The sequence below is a fragment of the Phalangium opilio genome, unplaced genomic scaffold (assembly GCF_054372755.1).
Source record: "Phalangium opilio isolate 3A_F unplaced genomic scaffold, DU_Popi_V2 ptg000045l_1, whole genome shotgun sequence".
Taxonomy (NCBI): domain Eukaryota; kingdom Metazoa; phylum Arthropoda; class Arachnida; order Opiliones; family Phalangiidae; genus Phalangium; species Phalangium opilio.
Window position 1 is genome coordinate 6,370,751 of NW_028324168.1, and position 24,826 is coordinate 6,395,576.

Genomic DNA, 24,826 nt, shown 5'->3' on the forward strand with positions numbered 1-24,826 from the left:
TTTTCCTACTACTATAGTACTATTACTACTATTTTCATTCTACAGCTTTGGTGACACCGTGACGGATTGACGCGGGAAAGTTTTGACGTCAATTATGCTCTAATTTTACATTTAATTATGTTTAAAAACACATTTCAAAGTGGATTTCTATCTATATTATACAGTATTGGAAGTAAACCTCTTCAAATTTGGGATAAAAAGGTAATATTTCTCAATTTCTGTCCGAAACCTTAAGCCTTTGCTTGTGTCAAATATTTTCTTTAATATTAAGCCAAGGCTTAGACTTCGGAGTCGCCGTCCGTAATTTTGTTTTAAATTCCATAGGTTAGAAATGGTCACATTAAAAGAATTACAGACAATGATATACAATCATTAGTTTTGGAAATTGTTGGGACTAATGTTAGGTATAAAATTATTTAATGCCATTAACGGGAAACAGGTCAGTAACTGTTGTTACCTTATATTTGTAGCACAACATTCATATCATGCCCCGCTGATCCCAGAAAGACTTTAGGTATCAAACTACCTTTTCTAGTCATGATTGTTAAAAATATGAAGAAATACTTCACTTTTGAAGTTCAGGTATGTCTTAAATACCAAAAAAATCTATAGTATATAAAGTTAAACTCACGAATTTCACACTTGAAAGGTCTTAGATGACAAAAATGTCAGACGGAGATTTAGAGCCAGCAATTATCAAAGTACAACGCGAGTCAAACCTTTTATCTGTACCATGCCAATGCGATTGGATGAAGGTTGGAACCAAATCCAGTTTAATTTAGCTGATTTCACGCGTCGGGCTTATGGAACCAATTATATTGAAACATTGAGAGTACAGGTATTATAAACTTAAGTTTTAACGGCAACAAGTGTTGGGAACTGAGGAAAGTGCAACTTTAAACATTTTAATTTTGTACTCAGATTCACGCAAACTGTAGAATAAGGAGGGTCTATTTTTCTGACCGTTTATACTCTGAAGATGAATTACCCGCTGAATTTAAACTTTATCTTCCCGTCCAAAGCAAAGTTAAAGTATAATTAAAACAAAACAACCAACAAAAATTTAAAGAATATTTGAAAAACTGAACTTTATTGGTAACTTAATTCATTAACATAGTGATTAATTATTTTAATTACACAATGTTAAATGAACAGAATATTTTTTTTTAAAGTCCAATAGTGTAAGATCTCCCATTTGGATTATGAATTGATCCACTAATGGGGTTAGTGACGCAGTATTCGTACCAAACATTTTTTCTATTTCTGCACCTCCAAAAATGAACTTCAATTGTTGTATTGGCTGTAACATAAACTGGCTCCTAACAAAGCATTTAAAAAAATTATCTTGTTATTATAACATTTAACAAAAAACAATTAGAGGGGTTAAACCACACAAAAATTTAATTACCCTGATTGGAAAATAAATTGGAAACCAACTGAACATCCCTTCCGAATGTGTTTCAGGCACTATACCTATTTGGAACAATAATTATTTTTATTTTATAATTATTTTTTCTTTCAAGGCCATTAATGTTATGTAAAAAGCAGGGGTGTGTGAGTACTCGTTAAGTTCGAGTACTCGGTTCGAGTATCGAGCCGAGTACTCGACTCGATACTCGATAACAACACATTGAGATACTCGAGACAGATTCGAGTAGCTTTTTAACATCTTAAATACTCGAATCCGAGGCTTACAACTATAGCAGACGATGAGTTCATGATCATTTATTTTGAAAATCACCTGTTCAATGTTTAATTGATCACGAACAATCTTTTTGCACTAGTTAGATATAAGATAATTGAACATCTTCGTTATTTTCAAGAAATTTACAAAATTGCTACTCGACAAGTCAATATTTGAGACTCGATAATTACTCGAAAGAACCAAAATTTGACCTATCTAAATACTCGATACTCAAAAGTATTTTTTGAGACTCGGCTCGATACTCGATAAGAAATTAGTTTCGATACTCTGACTCGGCTCCGAAACTGAAAAACGGGACTCGCACACCACTGGTAAAAACCGGGATCTTTTGTTCTTTTCACACTGACTTACTTAGTTTAACATCTTTATAAAGTACAGTCTCAAAATAACCCGCAAAACCATGTAGTACACTTTCAACCCCAACTTCAAAGGTCAATTTCTTATACCTAGTATTATCATCAGTTTTATCTGCAATGAGAAATGAGAAATTAGGTCAGATTCCCCCTAAAAATAAAAATAGACCAAAATTTATTTATTTAATTTTACAAACAAACCTAATTTGGGATGATGGAATGAGAATAGTTTTTGGGGAGGAGCAATCTCCATTTTGTTATGAATCCTGACTACATAGGGAGTTTCTAAAGAAGTCTGAAGGAAAAAAAAATGTGAAATTTAATTTAAGTTAATTAAATTAATAATTATTAATTAATTAATTAATTAACTAAAGCCAATTTTTTTTAAACTAACATAAATTGGCTTATCCTTCTCTCTGGCTTGAGAAGCTTCGAGGTAGAGTTTTTGTGACTGAATAGGACCCAAAAATGATGAATAACTTTCAGGAATGATTATTCCGTCATCTTAAATTAAAAATAATTTAAAATTTAATGATGAAACCAAGCCCTAATTGTTTAAAATATAATACAGGGAGCCCACTGGTCCTATAATTCCTATAAATTCCTATATTTTTGAACCTGTCCTATATTATCCTATAATTTCATGAAAGGTCCTATAATATCCTATATTTTTGACTTAGTCGAAGTTTTCATATAGTTAATCATAAAATTTATCAAAATTTAGCTTTTTTTTATCGAGATCACATTTGAATAGACAAGTCCGAAATTGCTTCAAAGGCTCGCTTAGGAATTTTTATATATTATATTATATTTTAATTAAGTTCTTCTGAGTTTTTAAAGTAAAATCAAATTTGTTACTTTTTATTTTTTGGGGGGATTTTTCTACATAGTTTAAGCCCCAGAATTGTATTATATATGAGCATTTTTTAGTCCTATATTTTCCTATAAAAACACGTGATTTTTTCTCCTATAAAATCCTATAATTCCGGAAAAAAATTCCTATTTTTCCTATAAGGAATTTAAATTTAAGAGTGGGCTCCCTGCTATAATAAAATATACCATTAAGAAACTCCTGGGCCCCATCTAAACATTCTGGAGAGAGCTCATTATCCCCAAATGATCCTAAAAGCTCGGATACTATAATATCAGCTTTCTCCGGAGCTTTCCAATCCCTCATATCACAAGAAACAACCGTAACTTTATCTAACCAATAATCCTCTTTGTGAGAAAGTAACCTGAAAATTGTTTATATAAAATGTCTTAAACAATATTCTAATTAGAATTAGTTTGAGGTTAATTAAAACTAACGTGAGAACAGCATTAGGATTTTTTTCTATAGCGTAAACTCTAATTTTTCTGCCAGCTTTTTCAGCCGCAGTTAGACTTTCTTGGACTAATGGACCTCTGCCCGCTCCTACAACCATTACAATGCTAACTTTGGTTTCCTTTTCCTCCTCCGATACCCTATCCATTAATGCCTGATAAACAGCCTGAAATAATAATTAAGAATTTAATTAATTTAGGCTTAAATGAACTTAAACTTAATTTCAGAAAAACCCGAGGTTACATTTTGATATTCTATATATTTAATTGGGTCTTTTTCAAAAACCTCGTAGGTACAAGACTCCAAATTGTCCATTAAAGGCTAAAAATATTAAAATAGATTAAATTAATTAATTAATTAATTTATTAACCTAAAATCATGGTTAATTAATTAAAATTAATTCTATTAGAAGTAGCTTAATTAAATATCTAAATTACCTGCAATGGTATTTGTAAATAATCTTCATAACCCCTGGCATATTGGGTAATTGTATCTTCAGGAGGCTGGGTCTAAAACATTTTAATTAATTTAAGTAATTAAGGTAAATTAAAATAACTAATTTTGATAAAAAAAATAGAAAAAATACCTACATTCCAAAGATATTGCATATACTCAGCATAATGCTTAATATGTTCGTGTCTATTAGCACCAGAAATAACAAATTTAACGTCAAACTGTGAATTATACTTTTACATATTAATCATTATTAACTGAAAACAATCTATAAGAACGGGAAACAGGTTTAATTAATTTTAATTTACCTTAAAAAATTCCTTAACTAAAGATTGATGTTCTCTTGGTAATACAGGGAAACCCTTTTTATTTGTAAGAAAAATAGACGTAGGGACTATGAGGCACCGAACTGGCTCTCCTAACCATCTTTTAATGCTTTCCGCGGGTGGTAAATCAGCTGAAAGTTCTAGGGCAATACCTAACCTCTTTTCACTGCCACAAACAGTACGAAATACATTCCACCTTTGATAGAACAAAGTTAAAATATCAATTTATTCAATGCAAAAGTTAAAATTAAGGTTTAAATAAGTTACAAACCATTTCCAAGGGTCACAAGCTTCAACATCCGTAATGGTCTCGCCCCCATTTTGATTGTTAGCTTCAGAAAATAAAGCAGGGTCTTGCATTGGAATATGAATGTAAACTTGAAACATTCCCTGAATAGATCATAAGCGTGTTTTTAAAGGTTTTTTTTAAATCAAGATAGGCTTGTAGTTTTTTTGATTTTTTTTTGTACCTGAAAGGCAGCTGAAGCTTGTAATCTGTTAGATATCAGCCTAGCCATATTGACACAATTGATATTTTTTGGTTTAAGAATCACAGCAAAAAGACCCAAATGTACGGCATAATTCAATTCTTGTTCTAACGCTTTTTCAGAATTTTTTCTAACACTCTCTACAGCGGAATCCAAATTAATCCAAGGCGAAATTTTACCAACAATGAATGTATTCCATTCTATTAGATTTTGAGGTTTTAAAAATTAAGTTTTACATTGTTATTTAAAGATTTTACGAATAGACTAATGGCACCCCGTGTTATTTCCCCATAGAACTTAATACAGTCGAAGGCAGAGGGCTGCCATTACCTTGAGTTCCCAAAACCAGATCAGCCCTGGTAAAATATGAGTTTTTCCCCTCGCATTTGCCATTTAAGAATTCACGGTACAATCTCTGATGAGCGATTGGTGCGATTACTAATCCATACCTGTAAATTAATCCTATTTAAGCCTATACCAACATATTTTACGCTGAAATTGTACTAAAGTGGAAGGCCCACTGGAGTCTGGAATTCCCTTAAGCCTTGGTCTTATAATATAATTGTACTTTAAAAAGTTATTTTTTACAAACCCTGAAGACGTAGCGACGACGACAGAATTGGCAATATCAGTAACGCAATGCAAATCTAAGCCGCAATTTAATCTTCTCGTTTGAATTGTGTTATTTGTCATCTTTGAAACAATAGAAGTTACTTTATTAACCCTACTGTCATCCGGTTCACGCGCGTTTACCATCATTAACTTCCCGGTCCGCCGGTAGATGTCGTTAATGAATTATTCCGTTATATATTCAGTATTTGCTACTAGACGCCACTAGAGGTCACTAACCGCTTTTCCTCTTTATCACAGACCACGGAGCAATAATTAAGTAATTCATTTAGAATGTAATGAGCTTTGAGAAAAATTTTATTCTCACTCCAGTACAATTACTCCTTGGAAAATGGGAAACCCCGCCTCAGTAAATTATTACGTAATTTTGTAAAGAACCGCGGGAGACCGATGCTTTGCTTTCCCCTCTAAAATGTTGGGTATATATGTGTCTCGCTATTGATTGGATAGGTTTGTTTGACAGTTCGAAGTTTAAAATTCGGATGTTGTCGTGCTTATTTGTCAAGTCGCGAAGTTTTTAGTCGGTGTTGTGCAAATTGTGCGAGTTGTTTTAAATGTTTCACCACAAACGAGGACTTTGATTAAGTATAATTTTTGTTTAATTATTTGTTGCTTTAAGAAGAGGGAATGTAACAAAGGCTTAGTCATTTGTTTAAATATAAACTTAAGTACTTAACGTCGGTCTTTGTTGGTTTCCATTGGGGCTCAAGTGTTACAATATGGGTTAGTTTTTTGGAAACCCTGTATCCCCTTGACCTTTAGGATATTTTTCTCTGTGATTATACATTAGTAAACTGCTAAAATTGACCACGGGATATTGTTTATTGGGGATACCATGGCAACCTGACCCTTATAAGTTGTCACCTTTCCCAAAAGATTGACCATTAGTTACAACTTGTCAGTGGTCAATGGTGTGTTATAGCCTTAAATTTAAGTGTAATATTACTTTTAAAGGTGTATTCCAGAAGTTTTAGTCTAATTAACTGTAGATCATGTTCACTGTAAATGTGTCAGGGAGGAAAGAGGGTATTGTCTGGCAAGTGAGGGACCATTTAAATTCGTGTTTAGGGTATGTTTGAAATGGTTTTACCATTTGGTGGATGGGTATTAATATATTGCTATTTAAATAGCCCCAACTTAACTATTAAAAATCAACCATCTTCAAATATATTTCACCCTTACAATGGTGCAAATCAAAAAATAGTATGTGCCTGTATAGAATATCCCAGAATTTTAACTGGGGATGTAAATGGAACATTGTATCTCTTCAACCTTCAAAATAATTGGTGTGTTAGCTAATTAATTAATCATAATTAGGGTTTAGATTATAACATTATCTCCCTTTCCTTTCTGTTAGGTTCTTAAAGTTAACTAAACTAAGCAATTGCTGTACAGCTTTAGCATTTGCAAACTCCTTGCACCCTAATCGCGACATTTTAGCAGCCTGTTCTAATGGTGGATTTTATGTTATTGACGCTAAGGGTGTAGTTGTTGCCAAATTGCAGGGCCACAAATCGCCCATAACTCATATCTCTGTTGATAAGCAATGTTACATTGCATTAACTTCATCCATGAGGCAAACTTTAGTTTGGGACTTGAGTTCTTTAAAATTAAGGCAGGAAATTGTCTTGCCCTTGGATATTGATCTAGTCAAGGTATGCAATGAAATCTTGCAGGTTTTTGTGAGGATTTTTACTTAAGCTCTTCTGATTTAATAGTCAGTTCTGGTCCCTCCATATGAAACTATCATTAGCGTGTACAAAAGAGATAAAATCTGTTTCTGGGACAATAACACGCACAAATATACCATGTCCTTTGAAATTAATACTCAAAAGATGGATTCAAATTTAGTAGTTAGTTCCGTTGATGTTTCAAGGTAAAAAATTGTTTTACGGAGTTTTTCAAAAACCTGGAATTACTTTCCAGATTTGTGAAAAATTTAAAACTATTTTTGCCAATTGAAAATGTCATTAATTAGGTTGTATTTTAATTAATTTAGGGATGGCAAGCTTCTGTTATTGGGTGGTCATAGTAATTGGCTTCTCTATTGGCAACTAGATGCCTTAAAAAAAAGTGCGTCGCAACCGTTAATCGTATCTTTATCAAAAAGTATCAAATCAGTTTCAAAGCTTGCCTTTGTTAACTTATCCTTCAGTAGCGAACGCAACATTTATGTAAGACTAAGACTAAATCTGATTTAAGTTTAGTAATCGCAGTTTCCCCTCTAAAATTAATTAATTAATTTAATTAATTAATGTCTTAGCCCGCTTTAGTCCTCGGTCAAGATGGTGTTTTATATTTATACGAGATAATAACCAACAAACTTCTGCGTAAAATACAAGACATTGATCATAGCTTTGTCGATATTCATTGTTCCACGAACTCTGATAAAGTTATTGCAATTTCATACCGAGGTTTTGCCAAAGTTTATAATATTGAAGATTTAGTCTCGGGATGTTTTGATAATGTTGAGGAAAATCCGGCAAAAATTGAAAGGAAGTTATCAGAAAGAGATGAAATTGTCGCTGGACAACATCTTAAGAAAGATGGGAAAAGTCGCGTAAGATATCTAGTAAGGTTGCGCGGGAACTCGTTAGTAATCTTATCTTAATGAAGCCATAAGGTTTCTAATGAGTTTGGTTTTAGATTTGTTTATTTATTTATTACTAAATCGAGAGATTAAAATTTAGGTTAGCCCATTAACCATGGAAAGGTTGAAAGGAATTTTGAAAGAATTTGGGAAATTCCCTGATAAATATCGTTACATAATTTGGAGTAATTTCTTGGATCTTCCTGATAACAGCGATACGTTTAAGGCCTATTATAGTTTAGAGCTTCACAAATCATCTAGAAATATCAATGAAAATGCTTCGGTTGTTGATCCAACTTTAAATCGTGCATTTCAAAAGTTAGTGATCTGGTGATATATCAAATTGAATACTATTTACTATAGTGACCCCATGATAACCTCGCGTGGTTGGTTTTTGTAGAATTCTTAGCATGTTATACTGGTGGTGCCCGCAATTGGTTGAAATAGATTGCGTCAAGTATTTAGTTTTCCCATTTGTAAAATTACTGCATCGTAATTTGCATCTGTGTTTTGAAGTTGTGATTGCCGTTTTCTGTAAGTTGAACTAACAGTTTATGATAGCTAGCAGGGATAGATTTAATTTTAGAAGTAGGAATGGAGAACAGAGTAATATTTGGGTGGGCGCGCGTCAAAGTCCCGGTCCCCCTTCCACGGGACGGGGGGGGGGGGTATGAAAGAACAGGCGGGGGGGGGTCATAGCGACAGAGGTAAAAAGGAATCTCGTATTTTTCGCCGTCCCCCGTCAGCAACGTCATCAAAACGTAGTTTAAGTGAGCCAGCCAATAAGATAATTTAAACTTTCCGTTACATGTTGGGGTGGGGGAGGGGCTCTATACTGGGTGGTCTAGTTTAAGTGAGCAGCCAATAAGATAATTTAAGCTTCAAGTTACATTACGTGTTGGAGGGAGGGGCTTTATACTAGTTTGAGTCGGACTGAAGTAAATACTAAGCGCCGTTCTCCATTCCTGCTTCTAAAATTAAATCTATCCCTGTAGCTACTTAATCCTAAAAATAATAAAAAAAAATGTTTGGGTAGGCAAATGGGCATTTAAATGGTTTATGGATTACCCTCGTCCGAATGTTCAAATATTAATCGCTTGCGAGGCCTTGATTATGGAACACGATGGGAGTTTGTTACATCATTTGCTTCGATCTGGATTATCACCCCAAGAATTTGCTTGGGGTTTACTTAATACCCTTTTCTCAGAAGTTCTCGATGATAAAGCTTGGATTAAGCTTGTAGATCATTTAGTGGCCAACCCCTCGGATTTTTTGATATATTTGGTTGCCGCCTTCAATATTGTAATGAGGAGAACTTTGTTTAATTGTCGAAATCGCGACAACTTTGCGGTAATTAAATAATTTTAATTAAATTCCATGGACACGTAATGAGCTATAAGGTTTTTTTATAATTATTTTACAACCTTACAGGAGGTTTATACGACAACCTCCGAAGTTGATATATCATCCCATCTTATCAGTAAAGCTTATCAACTTTATCAGGGTACTTCTTATCAAATACGAGAACAAATTAAAGATTCGATTGGCTTCAAACATCGCGCTTTTAATAGCAATAGAGAATATCCCAATCTTGATCTCTTTCCCAGTATTACTTTTGATTACGAGGTATTTATTAATTAAAAGAATTGAGGTGTTTTTAATTAAAGGAAAAGTTCAGGTAACATAACATTATAGCTAGAAAGAACGGCCTTTTTCTAAATATTAAAGGAAATAATACTAAATGATCTCTTATTACAAAATAATTAGCATTTAATTAGTTTTGAAATCGAGGATTACTGCGCCGCCATGCTTTAGTGGCGTCTGCTAGCCTGACCCTCTCTTACCCTTACGTCTCTCTGCCTGTTAGAATTCAACCAATCCCTTTAGGGGTGGCTATCAGACGTCACTAAAGCAATGGCGGCGCAGTAGTCCTCGTTTTTAAGAGTAATTAAAATAAATGGCCTCTTATTATAAAATAATTAGCATTTAATTTTAATATTTTTCCTTTTATATTTGGTAAAAGGCCGTTCTTTTAAGGTATAATGTTTTGTTACCTGAATTTTACCTTTAGTTAAAATTGAACTCTTTTTGATATAGAAGGAACAAGAGGCTGCCCAAATGCAATTAGAGCAGATGAAAAATCGTCAAGAAATGATTTTAGAGGAACAGTTTAATAATGCGGCTCAACAGGATTTTGTTCAGTATAATGGCGACTTAAACTTTGATTATGGCAGTGATGTTCCAAGAGGTAATATTGTTTTAACTATTTTTATTTATTTTAACGTGTGTTTTACAGTAGTTTTTGTAATATACATTGATAAGGCGGTAGTAGTACACTTCTGACGTGTTTTGGTACAATATTAGTTGAGTTTTAATACATTTTTGGATACTGGAATAGTTACAATATAATGGTTAAACTAGTATAGTTATAAATGGAGGGGGTTTGGTTAAACATTTTTATATAATAATAGTTATATATTGGTATTTAAATGTATTCATTTTGATACTATCATAGTTTAAAATAATGGTTGAATGTATTGGGAGTAATAGTTAATTAAAACGGTTAAATGTATTAGTTTTTATACAGTAGTAGTTAAAAAACGGTTAAATGTATTCATCTTGATACAAAAATAGGTGGAAGAATAGGTTAAATGTTTACATTTTGATACAGAAATATTGGTTACATATTTTGGTGGTTACATGTATTAATTTTTATACAGTAGTATAGTTAAAAATAATGGTTAAATGTATTGGGAGTAATAGTTAATTAATAATGGTTAAATGTATTGGGAGTAATAGTTAATTAATAATGGTTAAATGTATTGGGAGTAATAGTTAATTAATAATGGTTAAATGTATTGGGAGTAATAGTTAATTAATAATGGTTAAATGTATTGGGAGTAATAGTTAATTAATAATGGTTAAATGTATTGGGAGTAATAGTTAATTAATAATGGTTAAATGTATTGGGAGTAATAGTTAATTAATAATGGTTAAATGTATTGGGAGTAATAGTTAATTAATAATGGTTAAATGTATTGGGAGTAATAGTTAATTAATAATGGTTAAATGTATTCATCTTGATACAAAAATAGGCAGAAGAAATGGTTAAATGTTTACATTTTGATACAGAAATATTGGTTACATTTTGACACAGTAATAGTTAAAAAATGGTTAAATGTATTCATCTTGATACAGGAATATTTAGAAAAAAGGGTTATATAATATTATTTTTCGCGTGAAACAAAGTTTTAATGATATTTTTAACTCTTTTTTATTTCTTTTGTTTTTGTTTGTTTGTTTGTAGGAGTGAACCAAAGTTTGAATATCACTCGAGACGTTTTATCAAGAAGATGCCAAATTGCGAATCTCAAATTCCAAAAATGTCAAGCGGCAACTTCGTTGTATCAAAATTAAGTATTATTTTTTTTTAATATTTAATTTTTTTTCTTCTTCTTAATATCGACTTAAAGATTAAGTCGAATTTTTGTTAACTTAAACTGGACTATAAGGCGATCTGAAATTTACCAAAAAAAAAAAATCCTTTAACTTTAAATGGGCGTAAAAATATTTAATAATTAAAATTAAACCGGGGAAAGTGTTTTAATTTTAAAGTTCGATAAGTTTAAACAAAAAAAACCAAAGATATTTTCTTACATTTGTAATTATTCAAAAAAAAAAAATCTTTCACATTTCAGAGTTTTATATAAAGTCATTTAAAGAAAGTTAATTAAAATAATTTTATACTTACATTCGTGCCTTTCTTTGGCGCGTAACGTTGGATCCCTTAAATTATTAATTAATTTAAATTGGGGGTTTTAATTGACTTATAATGTTATGTTACATTAAAGCAGGGATAGATTTAATTTTAGAAGTAGGAATGGAGAACAGAGTAATTTAATCTGGGCGCGCGTCAATATCCCGGCCGGACCCCCTTCCACGGCACGGGGGGGGGGGTATAAAAAGAGGCGGGGGGGTCATAGCGAGACAGGTAAAAAGGAATTACGTCACTATTTTTCACCGTCCCCGTCAGCAACGTCATCAAAACGTATAGTTTTAAGCGAGCAGCCAATAAGATAATTTAAACTTTTCCCTTACGTGTTGGAGGGAGGGGCTCTATCTATAGGGAGAGGGCGTTTGTCAGGGAGGGAAAGAACATCCGACGTCATTTTATACCTCTACCTAGGGGAGCGTTTGTAGGCGCGATACTGAAATTCCCCCGTTAGGGGGATGGAATCGAGGTAAGAGATATAAGCCTATGACGTAGCAAGAATGGGTTTGCCCTCTCCCTATACTGGGTTGTGAATCGGACTGAAGTAAATACTAACCGCCGTTCTCTATTCCTGCTTCTAAAATTAAATTCTATCCTTGCATGAATTATTCCTTCAACTTAAACACTTATTACACGTCGAGTTAGGGAAAAAATACTTACACGAAAATTTTCTGAGGAGTTGGGTTGAAATGGTGTTTGAAAAACACTGCCGGAACCTCCGCCTTTAATAGATGCAAATTTAATTTAATTAAAATTAAATCTAAATTAGATAAACCCCCAAAACCTTTAAGGGGATTACCTCTTTGAGTTAGGGAGGAATTTTGTCCAAATTGTACTCTATTTTGTTGAGTTCTTTGGCTCATACTCGGACTCGGAGTTAAAATTCTTAGGCCAGATAGGCTAGGGGTGGTTCCAGTGTTGTGATTATTGTTATTACGCGGAGATGGACGAATAAGACCCATTCGTCCCAGGATTGGTGGAGTTTCTAAGGTAAGTCGCGTTGCCGGACTTGATGATATTACTCCGCGATGCTCTAATGAGCCATTGCTTCCCGGAGTTGATCTAAATTGAAACATTAGTTTAAGTTAAACGCGTTATTTAATTTGGGGGGGGGGGAATAATTGCCTAAAGTTGTTGCCAAAGTTGAAAGGAGTAGCGAGGTTTAAGCCGCTAGGTGATGGGCGATCCATACTAGTTTGAGAACCGTTTCTATTGCAGTTGCTTAAACTGGCAATTCTCTGCTTGTTTATTTGATTTTTCAGGAGCTCGATTTGTTTGCGAGCTTGTTCATATTCCTGACAAATTTTGTCGTAGTTGCGTTTAAGTGTATCGTAATCTTGGTTGCCCTCTTGTTGTTGGCGCTCCAATGTACTTTGAATTATGTTAAAATTAGTTTTAATGCCGCAATGTTGTTGTTGTTGTTAGAGTTACCGTTTGAGATCTCTATTTTCTTTGTAGAGTTTTTTGTATTCATCCGCGAGTTGCGTAGTTTTATCTGCCATTCGTTGTTTGTAGGAAAGGAGTCTAGCCAAGTGGCTATTTTGAAAGTCGACAACCTATCGTTTTAAGATGATTTAATTAACCTAATTTTAGCCTAATTACTATATAAGGGAGTTCAGTACTCTTTTCATGTCTTTCGCCAACTTATTATTTAGGTCAATTGGATTGCTAAGGAAGATTGCTACGTCTGGTTTTAACTGGGGGAGAATTAATTATATTTAGTTAGAAATGATTAAATTAATGTTGTAGTTAAAGTAAAATTTAACCTCCGATGCTAGGGGAATAGCAACGCAGTCTGTCTTGCAAATGAAACATTTTCTGTTGTCTATTTAAAGAAAATTATATAGTTTATAACCAAGGTTTTGTTTAAATTTCGGTTAGTTTAACTCGCTAACTTTTGTTTAAACAAGTTTCGCAGTATAAATGCCCACAATTGGTCAAATTAAAGCTTTTGTCCACGCTGGGTTGGCAATAGCAATGGTTGCAATGTATCCACTCATTCATTTTATATAGTTTTAATTAAAACCTTATTTTAGACCTAAAAATAATTATTAGTAAGTTAAAAGTTAATTTATCTCAAGTTAAAAATGATTTATTAGTATTGGAATCGGTTTTTAAAAAGTTTTTTAACAGTTTGGGCCTTATTTATATTGAAGCGGATTGAAATCGGTTTTAAAAATTTTGGGCCTAGTTTGAAAATTAGGCTTAGCGATTGAGGTTCAATTTCATCGAATTAGGGCTAGCGATTTAGATTCAATTTCAAACTTTAAATAACAAATCGGGATTTTTGGGTTTTAAACTATTAGAAACTTGAGATAAAATTAAAATCTACTTTAATTAACGTTAAATTACCGATAAAATCTGTTTCGAAACTCTAGTCTAATTGGTTTTCAAAAATCGCGGTGCTTACGTAAACCCGATTTGAACCCCTAGCGGGAAAACGCAACTATTTCGAATCGGGAGATGTTTTGGCGGGCGGGCCGGCGGAGCGCAGAGCGGCAGAGGTTCGACCGTTAGCGTCGCGAAAGGAAGGGGAGAACGTTTCGTCCGGCGCCCGTTCGCTTTGTCATCGCGGTTTTTGATTATTTTGATCGGGTAAAAACGAGTTTCTCATGTGTTAATCGCGCTTCAAAAGTTAATTAGCGACATTAACTATATTGTGAGAGTTTCGATATCACTTTGTGAAAAATGTCAGCTCGATTCACGGTCATTAAAAGTGAAGGATCGACGATCAACGAAGCTGGAGCGGCCGAAAGAAACTACGGTGCAACAGATCACGCCGATGGGGGAAATTCACGCATGGAGGACGTTGACATGCACGGTTCGTAGATTTTCTTAAATATTTTTCATGCTTTTTGGGGGAATAATTTACGTAAAAAGTGTAAAAGTGTTTATTGTAATCAAATTGGTAAGTATAATACGAGTATTCTACTTTTAAACCACCCAAATGTCAAAACCCTAAAAAAATAATCGTCCCGTCTGGGACGATGACGTTTGAAAGGGGGTCTAGTTAAGCCTTGGTCAACAAAGGTAACGTGTTAGCTTTCAAAAACTGTGACGTCAGAGTAAAGAAACCGGCTTCCCAAAACTTTTCGTAGGCGGTGAAAACAAAAATCGCCTACATAATACCGACGCATAGTATTTAGGGGGTGTAATGTACTTTAGTTAGAAATTAGTCATTAGGGTGCCCTATAAAAAAACAGCTGGAATTTTATGCAGCTGCATCTCGTCGATTTTAAATAGTGATCTTTGGTCTCTAAAAAGAGGCTTTATTAATCTTTAAATTCAATTATTAAAATAACTTTAAATGCAGCTGAGTTTCAGATAAATTTGAGAGGGTTGCCCTTTGTTCACTTCTTGTAACCTAACCTAAACGTTTTTACGCGGGGAGTTTGGGTTGGGAGGGGGACAGTTGGGTACTATACGCAGTATTTTGACCAATGACCTTCGATAGATCTCAACCCATCTGTTACTTTTGTTGTTAAAAACCGGGTATGGTGGATATTGAGAAAAACGTTGTGAAAAGCTAAGAGCTTCAACGAAAAAATGTCAGAACTTTTGATATACTTGTCCACTCTTGTCTCCCCTATTTTTTCTCAAAGAAAATATATATTTTTTAAAGATTGTCAGTCAAACTTAAACTCCTTTTTTAAGGCCTATAGTCGCCCCTCCCCCTTTTTTCACGTCATTTATGGTTAGAAGCATCTCAATCTTGAAGATAATTTTTATTTATACTTAAAAATGCGAAGAATACGTTCATTTTCAAACTTAGCTTAGAAAAAAAAAATTAAAAAAAATAATTTTAGCGCTTCAATGAGCTTAGACTCGTTATAGCCAAGTGGTATTAAAAACTGGCTTTAATTTGAAGGTACTTCGGCGCTATTTAATAAATACCCTAATTCATCACGTGACTAAAATTATTCTTTCGTGGATATCGTGTTTAATGGGGGAACATTTTGTTATTCTAATCTCGTGATACATCATTATTACAAAAGGGGGAAAATTAGCTTCCACTAATTAATATAATTTACTTGATAAATATTTGAAATTCTAATCGTTTGACACATTTGTATTATATTTAATGTTTCTGCATTTAGCAGTGCTTAAAGTGTTTGCTTTTGTTTCCATTACGCCTGCAGTTTTCCAACGCGTCTCTAGTTCCAGCTAGCGAGCTTGTAGTACAATAGAACCACAAAATTTTCTAAGCCTTTGTTTAAAATTTCTAGAGACCCCCCCTCTCTCTTTTCTGTCTCTGTCTCTCCGTTTCTCTCTTTATCCTATTGTTAGAAAGCTGTAAACAGATTAAGCCTCTCTGCCACCTTAAATTTAAATTTGAATAACATAATTTAGTCGGTCTAGTTCTAGAAAAATCCATCCCATCCATCCAAAGGGAGAGTATTCCTTATCTTTCTATGGATGCTTCGGTGTTTTCAGCTTCAAATGGGAAATGGGAAATGTTGTATAGTTCGGGAAGGCCTATAAATAGACGGAATACTAATAGCTTCGCTCCTCGATCTCCTGCTCCTCCTGAAAATGAGGGTATATATCTTTCCTTGATCTCCGTTATTATTGTTCTGTTCTGTTCTGTTGCCTACAGGTTTCAAATTCGATACATTCTTGCTAAAGCGCAGTTTTAGGTGTTGTAGATATAATTTAGACGGGGTTAAGAGTTCATTGGGTGTGTGTAGGGGGATGAGGTCATTGAAGTTAGTGGTTTGGATTTTAGTTAATAGGTTGGTTGCAAAGTTTGGGAAATGTATGAAAAGAAGATGGAAAACTCGGGGGAATATATGGGGAAAAACATGGAAAACTCGGGGAAATATATGGGAATAAACATGGAAAACTCGAGGGAATAAACATGGAAAACTTGGGGAAAAACATGGAAAACTTGGGGAAATATGTGGGGAAAAACACGGATTACTCGGGAGTCGGGGAAATATATGGGGAAAAACACGGATTACTCGGGGAAATTTATGGGGAAAAACACGGATTCCTCGGGGAAATTTATGGGGAAAAACATGGAAAACTTGGGGAAATATATGGGAAAAACATGGAAAACTCGGGGAAATCTGTTTTTCCAAAAGTTGTATGAACCCTTATAACCTTGCAAACTTATTAGGATGAAAGTATACATCGCGTAATTTATTCTTTTCCCAGCATCTTCCTACCCTCAATTTATCATATTCGGCAGTTTTGTTCATCCTTCATTATTTTCGTTATCTCTTGCCTCCGATTTTTTTTATATAATACTCTTGTATAGCTAATAATAACATTCTATGAAAGCGGCAAATTTTAAGGCGCGTAAGACGCAAATTCTACGCCCCTTCTAAGACCGCAACGATGCGTATAATGTATTCTCTATCCTTAGATTGTTTTATTGGAGTTTTGATCGTTGTGTCCTCAGTTAATTTGAATCACCACCCGCGCGGTTCCTGCCTTGACTTCGTTCGGCTTATTAGTAAGACAGATTCATTAATTTTTGGCGGGAAAGGCAGAAGGGGGAGGGGTTTTCCCGCCAAAAACGATGAGCAGCCCATCACGTTTTCCTCCCCGGAATCTAGACTGGGGAGCTTTTGGCGGGAACCAAAAGCCAATTAGTCCCACGCCGTCAATTTGCTAACATAAACCCGGTCAAGATAACTAAGGCTAGTTTTACCAGGACCGTGCTCGAGCTCAGCTAGTTACTGGTTTCCAATTTATATTCTGGAATCATGATCCCAGCATGCATCTATAGGAAAACGCGGGAAATCTAGCTCCCTTTATTTGCTGAACATAAGCCTTCTTTTATTTATTTATTTGTAAATGAACGGGGCCCTAATTAAATTCGGTTTAATTACAAGGTTTTATTGGTATTATTTTATATAAGATTTGGAAGTTTAATTTTGTGTACGGTAAATTTAGGGTTCTATGGGATGCAAGGTTAATTTATTTCAGGGGAGCTGCTGCTATTGAGTCGGTTTAGAGCTTGGATTATGTCTTAGGTTGTAAATTGCCAGGATTGTTGTGCTAGGTTCTTAATTGGAACCGTGATAACATGTACATTAATAACGTTCCTGTCTACGAGATATGTAATTTCCATTCGTGAAATTAAGTCCATTTGTAATGTACCATTATTTAGCAACGGTGGGTATTATCTTAACATCTTTCAAAAGCTCAAGATATGGATGCTATAACCGACTATACACGTATTTATTATTGCCTCAAAAGATGCAAATTTAACTTATTGCAATTACCGTCAACGTCAATGTAATTTTTTTTAATTATTCTAATTATTGCCTTGAAGCCTAATCTAGTCTTTAGTTTCTTTTAATTTAATCAGAATGACCAAAGTGCTGGACATTGTTAAAATAGAATGTATGTACTTTTTTGGAAATTTAGGCGCAATTTTTAACAAAACATTTTTAAGGGGGATGGGGGATTGTAAACATAAAAAAAAAGGTCTGTAACATAGATACGCAGTGTTTCCATTGTTTTTCCAGTCGAGCGAATCCCTAGCTGAGCGCGATCTTTTCTTTTTGTTGCTGAGAGCGTTAACAGGCTGGAGACGAAGAGAGTCCCTGTTTTCTGAGCAGAGCTGTATCTCCTCTCCCTGCTCTTACCTTACCTTACATTCTCTCTTTTCCTTCCCAATAGCTTAGCATTCTCATTTTTCACGCACGAACAAGTACAACCAAGAAGTGATATCTAGTTTATTAGGGAGATAAGATGCCCAAGTATTCGCGAGCCATAGTCCCAGTCCCCCTTTACAAGGGGGGACGTAAAAGGAGATCGCCGGGCTATTTCGCTGCCTCTTCTCAGTCGGAAAATATGACTGTAATTTTTTTCTCATTCGCGTCGTCGCGCTGACGTGAGTTTTCAAGAACCAATGAGATGCTGGCTGGTTGTAATTTAGAGGCGGTGGGGATTAACTCCGGACCTACTATACGTTTGGACTGGAGATAAAGAGCTGGAAATGTGGATGAATGATTTTATAACTTCTCCCTAATAAACTAGATATCACTTCTTGGTACAACCTTTTCTCTCTCTCTCTCTCCTTTTCGTTAAGCCTTGGCATGGCGCATTTTGCTGTCTGCTATAGAAAAAAGAAAAGAAATATATATAATATGATCTGTTAGAACATCTTTCTGATTAACCAGCCACGAAAGGGGTTAGGAGAAATATTTCTCGGGATTTTTGGCCCGTTTTATCGTTTTCATCCCTCACCAACCAACATCTGCTTTAGTCGTTTGCGCCTTCTTCTTCTAAGCCTAACCTTTTAGGCCTAACACGTCCTAACTCTATTTTTGATCTCGCGCGATTTTCGCACCGCGAGCAAGTACCCACCCTTAAGCCTAGATTTAAAAGTGCAAGCTTCCGTCTCTGGTTCACGTCAGAATTTAAGGAAGGATTAAGGAGGTAACACTGTCTGATGTACCATCGTTGCTAAAAGGACTGGGAAGTGTTCAAAGGGGAGGGGTGTGGGAACAGTGCTAAAAGTTTAAAAGTCTTAATTAACTTTTAATACCCTTCTGGATTTAGGAGTTTAATGATTTTTAATTCAAACTCACGTACTCTTTGATTGGGTCTCTCTGCATCTAGGAGGTAACAAGAAGTTTTTTTTTCAGGGGAGGGGCTTTTGCAATGTTGAGGTTAACTAGGGTTTTGATTGATAATTAAACCAATTGGAAGTTTAGATAAGGTATAAATTTAGTACGAGGAGTGGATTGTCGAGTCGTACTGGCGCTTCTAGCGGTGATTCTTGGCTCGAGGGAAATAACCCCTCCCCTGTAGTGTTTGCTCCTCTTCTGGAATCAATGGAGTTATCTATTTTGTAAGGGTTTTTGGAATTTTATGTTTCTCTTAAGTTGATCGAAGTACTTAAAGGTTTAGTTATTTTTGAAACTACTCACATGAATTTTTAAGTTTCACGTCCTTTTGCTTTTCGACTTTTTCCTTTAAAAAGAAAATAAGTAGGAGAAATTCAACAAGTGGGTTTTCTTAACCCATCCAACAAGTAAAAGTTGGAAATGGTCCAAAATTGACCTCGCAAAGCCGTCAAGGAGTTTGCTCCCGCGCGGTCAGTTAAACCCAATTTTTTTTTATTTTTCTTCTTTGCAAATTTTACTTCTTGGGAGTTTTTTTTACGACTTTTCCCTCCAGGATTTGGGATAAATTTAAATAAAACTTAAATTTTTTAAAGTAGAAAGCTATAGCCAAGTTTTATACGCTAATAAAAAACTTTTAGCCTGTAAACTATAGCCTATAATGCCATGGCAGGGTTTTGAATTGGATGTATTAATGCTTATCGAAAAGTAACGTTGGGTGTCACGGCCCTAATCACGGTATTAAAATTGAATATAACCATTTAAAATGACCATTTAAATATTTCGAAATCGTATTTCGAAATCGTAACTGCATTTTTGACAGTTTTTATTATCCGAGTGATATTCGGGAGTAGTGACACTCGGGGATATTTTTGGACGCTATTTAATGCATGCAGTGCTATTACTCTATAATGTATTGAAATCTCCCATATTTTTAAGGGGTCGGACAGTATTTAATGCTCCAACAGTATTTATTACTCTATAATGTAGGAAAAACTCCCCTATTTGGGAGGGGTGTCTCTCCGGGTCCTTTTAAATCTAATTTATGCTAAAAGGACATCTGCTGCAACTACAGAAACACGTCAGTTATTTTTGGGCATTTATTTTGGCATTTGAGAGATAAAGTTCATCTCAAGAAGAATGTTCAGTTATAAAGATCTATACTTGACCCTTTCGGCATAGCAATCTTATCTCTTAAACGTAAGGAATTCAGTATCATTGTTAGAATTAGGCTTCAATAATGCTGCTGTCTGTTAGTGACACGAACCTTTCCAAATTCTATATACCCTATCTTTTTTTGGGTTTTGCGTCTTCGTGTCCAGAATGCGTAAAAAGTGTCTCCTAAAATATAACCAATGCATTCTAAATCTACAGCGATGATCTACTATGCGTTATCTCTATTGTTTCCATTAGTCTAAATGAAAACACGTTCAAAATTCCTCTACCAAAAAAGTGGTTCCTTTTAAATGAAACTATTGCGATAAATATCTAAAAGCAGCCAGAAGTATATAATACTTCTCTGCCTTTAAACGCACTACATCCATTTGGGAGAATATTTACCTGGCGTTATGCACCGGTATTTTCGTTCTTAAGGGGTGGTGTGGTTCAAATCTACGAAACGGAATACTGATAAGAGATAATCCCCTTTTCCTGACTAAGGGAAGAAAATGCGCCACATTTTTATCTCTCTTACCTTCTCTCTCTGTGACAGGCCTGTTCTCGAGGATTTCTAAAAGCTAGCGCATACTTTATAGTAACACTGGCTTTAGGTTTAGCTTTAGCTTTAGGAATAAAGCTTGCTGCTGGCTGCTGCCGGTTGTCTGGTGTCTGTACGTACGCTTCTATCTTCAAGCTTTCTACTAAATTATGTTCCGTTTCCCCAATTTTGTGTTCAGTACGTCCTCGAGTCTTAAAGGCCCAACGTAACGTTTTTTAGTTTATTTTTTACAATGCCCAAAGGAAATTCCGCCACCTCCGTTGCTAGGCAACCTACAGTTGTCGGTTGTTGGTTAAAATCAGATCCTCTTAGGCTGTACTTTGAATTTATGTCTGCTTTCATAGTTAAGACTATTTATCGGGCCTTTGTCAGGGCTCCCATCTGGTCTCTAAAATACCTAAAAGTCTCTACTTTTTGGGTAGGTCTCTAAACCACCCTAAAATCGCCATTTGGTCTCTAAACCACCCTATTTTCAAAAATTCCCGTTTTTAATATTCCGTCTAAAATTTTTTGCAACAGTAAAACTATTCTCACTCCGATCCACAGGGAATTATTAAACGCCATAACCTTTACAAATGACCTTGGCAATATCTCGCCAATTTGAACTATGTGTTTCCGGTTTTTCTCATTGTTTGGTGGAACTGTGTTTAGAAAGTAAATTCGTCTTGGCTCGGAGAGGTTTATTTTGGTTTCCCAACTTTTTTTGTGATACTTCCGTACAAATAAAGATCTAATTTTGATTTTGAATTGGTCTCTATTTGGTTCCTATTTCCAAGAATTTTGTCCTTATTTTACCCTATTTTTACCGTGAAAGGTCTCTTTTTTCACTATTATTTTAAGAAATTTCTGTGGGAGCCCTGGGCCTTTGTAGATATTTAAGCAATTATAATAGGGGTGTATGATACATGCTCATCCCAAAAATAAATACATCAACGCTGCACATTAAGAGTTCTATACTTTAGGATTAAAATTTTTAAGGCTTTACCTCTAAATTTGTAATTAAATATAATGAAGTTATGGAAGACCTGAAAGATTTTTACGGCATGGTTAGGTTTATAAATACCTTTTTTAAAATGGATGCAGTTTAATGGAAATTTACTTAAATTTTTTACGATTCTTTTGTGAGATCGTAAAATAATACTTAAATTAAAAATATATGGCCCCAGATTTTTAGGGCCCCCAAAAATATTGATTCGTATCCTTTATCATGCATTTGTATATCTAACGTATCTATAACGTAATTCAGTAGTACTTAAGTTGTAGCCGAAATAGACAGGTAGATCCATTGAAAACCCGTAAAAGCAGCGACCCAGACCAATTTATTCCTAAAAATACGTAAAAAATGGATTCTTTTCTCCCCCAAGTTCCTATATAAAAATGGAAGAGCAGTAAAACGCTCACTATAGCGATTCTCTCTTTCTCTCTACCTGTACACTACTTCATCCCATTTGCAATATATTTCCATTTTTTTAGGCCTAAGGAAATATAGAGGTTACTAGAATAGACTATGAAAGAGTTTAAGCGAGTACCAAAGATCGAGTCGGAGTATTATCAAATTTAGTGTAAGAATAGACCAATCCAGTATTTACTTGAAGAGAAACAAAGGCCCAGAGGCAGGAGAATTTAAATTAAACCTATGAGGAAGTTTGCTCATCTGCACTGAACTTAATTTAATGCTCTATTTTTGGGATTGCTTAAACTGTCTATTTATGTATTGGTCTCTCCTAAGGCTTCTCACTCTCACTCTCTCTATGTTCTTGTAACCTTGTTTTCTGAGGATTTTATTTTTTTATTTTGTTAGGTGTAAGCCTTTTTTTTTAACCCTTCTTTTCTTTAAAAAGTGAAACTGAAGCCGATCTTAGATGGGTGTCACTTTTGGCGCAATTTTTATCCACGTTTCTTTTTCCCGCCTTTTTTTTTATTTTTTGTATCCATGCCTCTTTCTTACTTAAAAAAAAAATGAATTTTATGACTTTGACCATAAATTTTTAGCAGAAGAATTTTTTTTTGGCTACGATATTCAAAACTGAATCCATAAAAGGATGTTGAGGGAAAAGAGATGACTTGATTTCATGCATAGGCGATTTTTATTCAAAATAAACTATATAGGGGTAATTTTACGTCAAGTTTAGCTTGTAATTTTGTATAAACTATAAATATATCTTTATTTTTTTATAAGAAGTAAATTAACCAAAATTATTAGAATTTTTAGTTTTTTTTAGTGTTCTTTCTTTCATGCTTATAAATAAATAAATAAATAAATAAATAAATGCATGTCAATCGTGTAAAATTTATATTTATTGAAAGGGGTTGGGGGGAGGGAAACAGAGAGAGCCTGAAAGTGTACACACGGATTTATATTATATATTTTAATCGGGAAAACCCATCAAAAACTCTTTCGTCCCTTTTTATAGAATGATTACTTTTCCAATAATCCATTTTTTTTTCTTTTCTTTTTGAATAAGGATAGGTTAGGATAAGGTCGTTTTTCTAGTAGTATTTTTATCCTTCGCGACCTAGGGACAAGGAAGCCTGGTTGCATGGTTCTTCCTATGCCTTACCTTACCTTTCAATCTCATAAATGCGCGCGTTGGGTCTCTCTCTCCCACCCAAAAATCCAATTCGCGGTAAATGTACAGTGTGTGTATATATATAAGCGTGGCAATACTTGGGGAATGGCAGGAAAAAGAGAAGCAAGGCCTGACTGACTATCCGTATAGCTTGCAGCTTCCAATTCGGAATTTTCTTCCCCCTGTCAAAAGTTGGAACTTTCAAAATTAAGTTTAGGTATATATTTTTCTTTCTTCACAATCCTTCTTCCTATTTCTTCCGATCTCTCTTTACCCTCCAGCTTGCTTTTCTGTACTCAATATATTGTGGTTTAAACTATGAAGAGAAGTTGAAACGTCAAACATTTATCACTTTTATTGAGGTTTATTTTTTCTTCTACAGGCCTCTTGATTCTTGATTCCATTTTTACCTTTATTCGATGTAAGATCGAAGATTCCGTTGTGTTTGTTAGGCTTAGGAATTGCTGGGATGTTTTGGACGAGTTTTGGGTTAGCTTTTGAACCCATAATATGCTATTAGGCTTAGCGTTTCAACCCAAAATACGGTATTAGGCTTAGCATTTGAACCAAAAATTTCATATCGGGCTTAGCGTTTGAACCCAAAAATGTCGTTTTAGGCTTAGCGTCTGAACCCAAAATTTCGTATTGGGCTTAGCGTTTCAACCCAAAATTTCTTATTAGGCTTAGCGTTTCAAGCCTCCAAAATATCGCATTAGGCTTAGGATTTCAACCCAAAATTTCATATTAGGGTTAACTAATTTCAACTCTATTTAAACTTAACTTGGCTGTAGTCAAGTTTATCACAACAACCCATATTCCCGAAATTTCTAAGTCTAATTTTAGGGATATGAGGAACATTTTCCCTGTAAAAACTTCACCTAACCTTTAAGGATTAGTTCGTGCTTCGAATTTTAGTATCGTTCCCTTCCGATTCTTAACCACGGGGTTTTTTACTTTTTCTTCTTTATTTTCCAATGGAAAGAAAGTATCTTTTCTGAAGTAAAAGGTAACCACCCCCTTATTAGTCTGTTCGTTATCAAGTTACCCGCCAATTTAACGTAAAAGAAATGGCGGGAAAGACCACGTGCTTTTAAAGAACCTAAAGAAGATTAGCTTTATATTTCTTTTTTAGCATGGGAGTTAGAATTGTAAAGGACCTGAGCAAAAACCAGGGCTCACCCACTAATTAAGCTTAATTAGATTCATCTAGGCAAGGGTAGCCGTGTACACTGAGTCTGGAATTCCAGAACGCACACTAATTAAACCTTATATACACCCCGTCTAGGTTTTCTTAACATTTTTAAGGGCTTCATTT

General features: G+C 34.6%; 6 protein-coding genes across 11 annotated transcripts in view; 3 read left to right on the top strand and 3 right to left on the bottom strand.

Moving 5' to 3' along the window:
* The first annotated feature begins 37 nt into the window (after positions 1–37).
* On the top strand, positions 38–1,343 carry Bug22 (cilia- and flagella-associated protein 20). Its single transcript, XM_089838165.1, has 5 exons — positions 38–201; positions 325–404; positions 471–582; positions 650–838; positions 922–1,343. Exons 1-5 carry the CDS (start codon positions 118–120, stop codon positions 1,036–1,038), a joined length of 582 nt encoding a protein of 193 aa, XP_089694291.1. The 5' UTR covers positions 38–117; the 3' UTR covers positions 1,039–1,343.
* Positions 1,063–5,420, bottom strand: csul (protein arginine N-methyltransferase 5). 2 transcript variants are annotated; one of them, XM_089838151.1, is made up of 15 exons: positions 5,242–5,420; positions 4,980–5,098; positions 4,632–4,849; positions 4,433–4,551; positions 4,144–4,357; positions 3,973–4,068; positions 3,820–3,891; positions 3,626–3,703; positions 3,367–3,548; positions 3,118–3,293; positions 2,453–2,562; positions 2,260–2,353; positions 2,057–2,173; positions 1,409–1,473; positions 1,063–1,319 (listed from the first exon to the last, which is right to left on the bottom strand). In XM_089838151.1, the coding sequence occupies exons 1-15, from the start codon at positions 5,406–5,408 to the stop codon at positions 1,167–1,169; spliced, it is 1,980 nt and encodes a 659-aa protein (XP_089694277.1). In that variant the 5' UTR covers positions 5,409–5,420; the 3' UTR covers positions 1,063–1,166. The 2 variants fall into 2 exon arrangements, with proteins under 2 accessions (XP_089694277.1, XP_089694278.1); XM_089838152.1 differs by having other exon boundaries at positions 3,973–4,056; positions 5,242–5,419.
* Positions 5,421–5,504: 84 nt separating this feature from the next.
* Positions 5,505–11,619, top strand: LOC149677134 (TBC1 domain family member 31). 3 transcript variants are annotated; one of them, XM_089838149.1, is made up of 13 exons: positions 5,505–5,864; positions 6,234–6,348; positions 6,410–6,565; positions 6,637–6,934; positions 6,998–7,155; positions 7,279–7,453; positions 7,543–7,851; positions 7,970–8,187; positions 8,270–8,403; positions 8,906–9,219; positions 9,301–9,495; positions 9,967–10,117; positions 11,177–11,619. In XM_089838149.1, exons 2-13 carry the CDS (start codon positions 6,272–6,274, stop codon positions 11,284–11,286), a joined length of 2,295 nt encoding a protein of 764 aa, XP_089694275.1. In that variant the 5' UTR covers positions 5,505–5,864; positions 6,234–6,271; the 3' UTR covers positions 11,287–11,619. The 3 variants fall into 3 exon arrangements, with proteins under 3 accessions (XP_089694275.1, XP_089694274.1, XP_089694276.1); XM_089838148.1 differs by lacking the exon at positions 5,505–5,864 and having other exon boundaries at positions 6,070–6,348; XM_089838150.1 differs by lacking the exon at positions 5,505–5,864 and having other exon boundaries at positions 6,070–6,348; positions 7,543–7,839.
* LOC149677135 (uncharacterized) lies at positions 11,365–12,738 on the bottom strand. The gene is made up of 4 exons (XM_089838587.1): positions 12,441–12,738; positions 12,302–12,363; positions 11,621–11,655; positions 11,365–11,386 (listed from the first exon to the last, which is right to left on the bottom strand). Exons 1-4 carry the CDS (start codon positions 12,715–12,717, stop codon positions 11,365–11,367), a joined length of 396 nt encoding a protein of 131 aa, XP_089694713.1. The 5' UTR covers positions 12,718–12,738.
* Positions 12,736–13,645, bottom strand: LOC149677136 (uncharacterized). Its single transcript, XM_089838588.1, has 5 exons — positions 13,537–13,645; positions 13,408–13,466; positions 13,264–13,338; positions 13,073–13,197; positions 12,736–13,012 (listed from the first exon to the last, which is right to left on the bottom strand). The coding sequence occupies exons 1-5, from the start codon at positions 13,643–13,645 to the stop codon at positions 12,736–12,738; spliced, it is 645 nt and encodes a 214-aa protein (XP_089694714.1).
* A 492-nt stretch (positions 13,646–14,137) lies between these two features.
* Positions 14,138–24,826, top strand: part of kcc (solute carrier family 12 member kcc) — a 173,277-nt gene continuing 162,588 nt past the window's right edge. For all 3 annotated transcript variants that reach the window (XM_089838142.1, XM_089838143.1, XM_089838144.1), the window contains exon 1: positions 14,138–14,462. In XM_089838142.1, the coding sequence (XP_089694268.1) occupies positions 14,330–14,462 (133 nt within the window). In that variant the 5' untranslated portion in view covers positions 14,138–14,329. The remainder of the gene's footprint in view (positions 14,463–24,826) is intronic.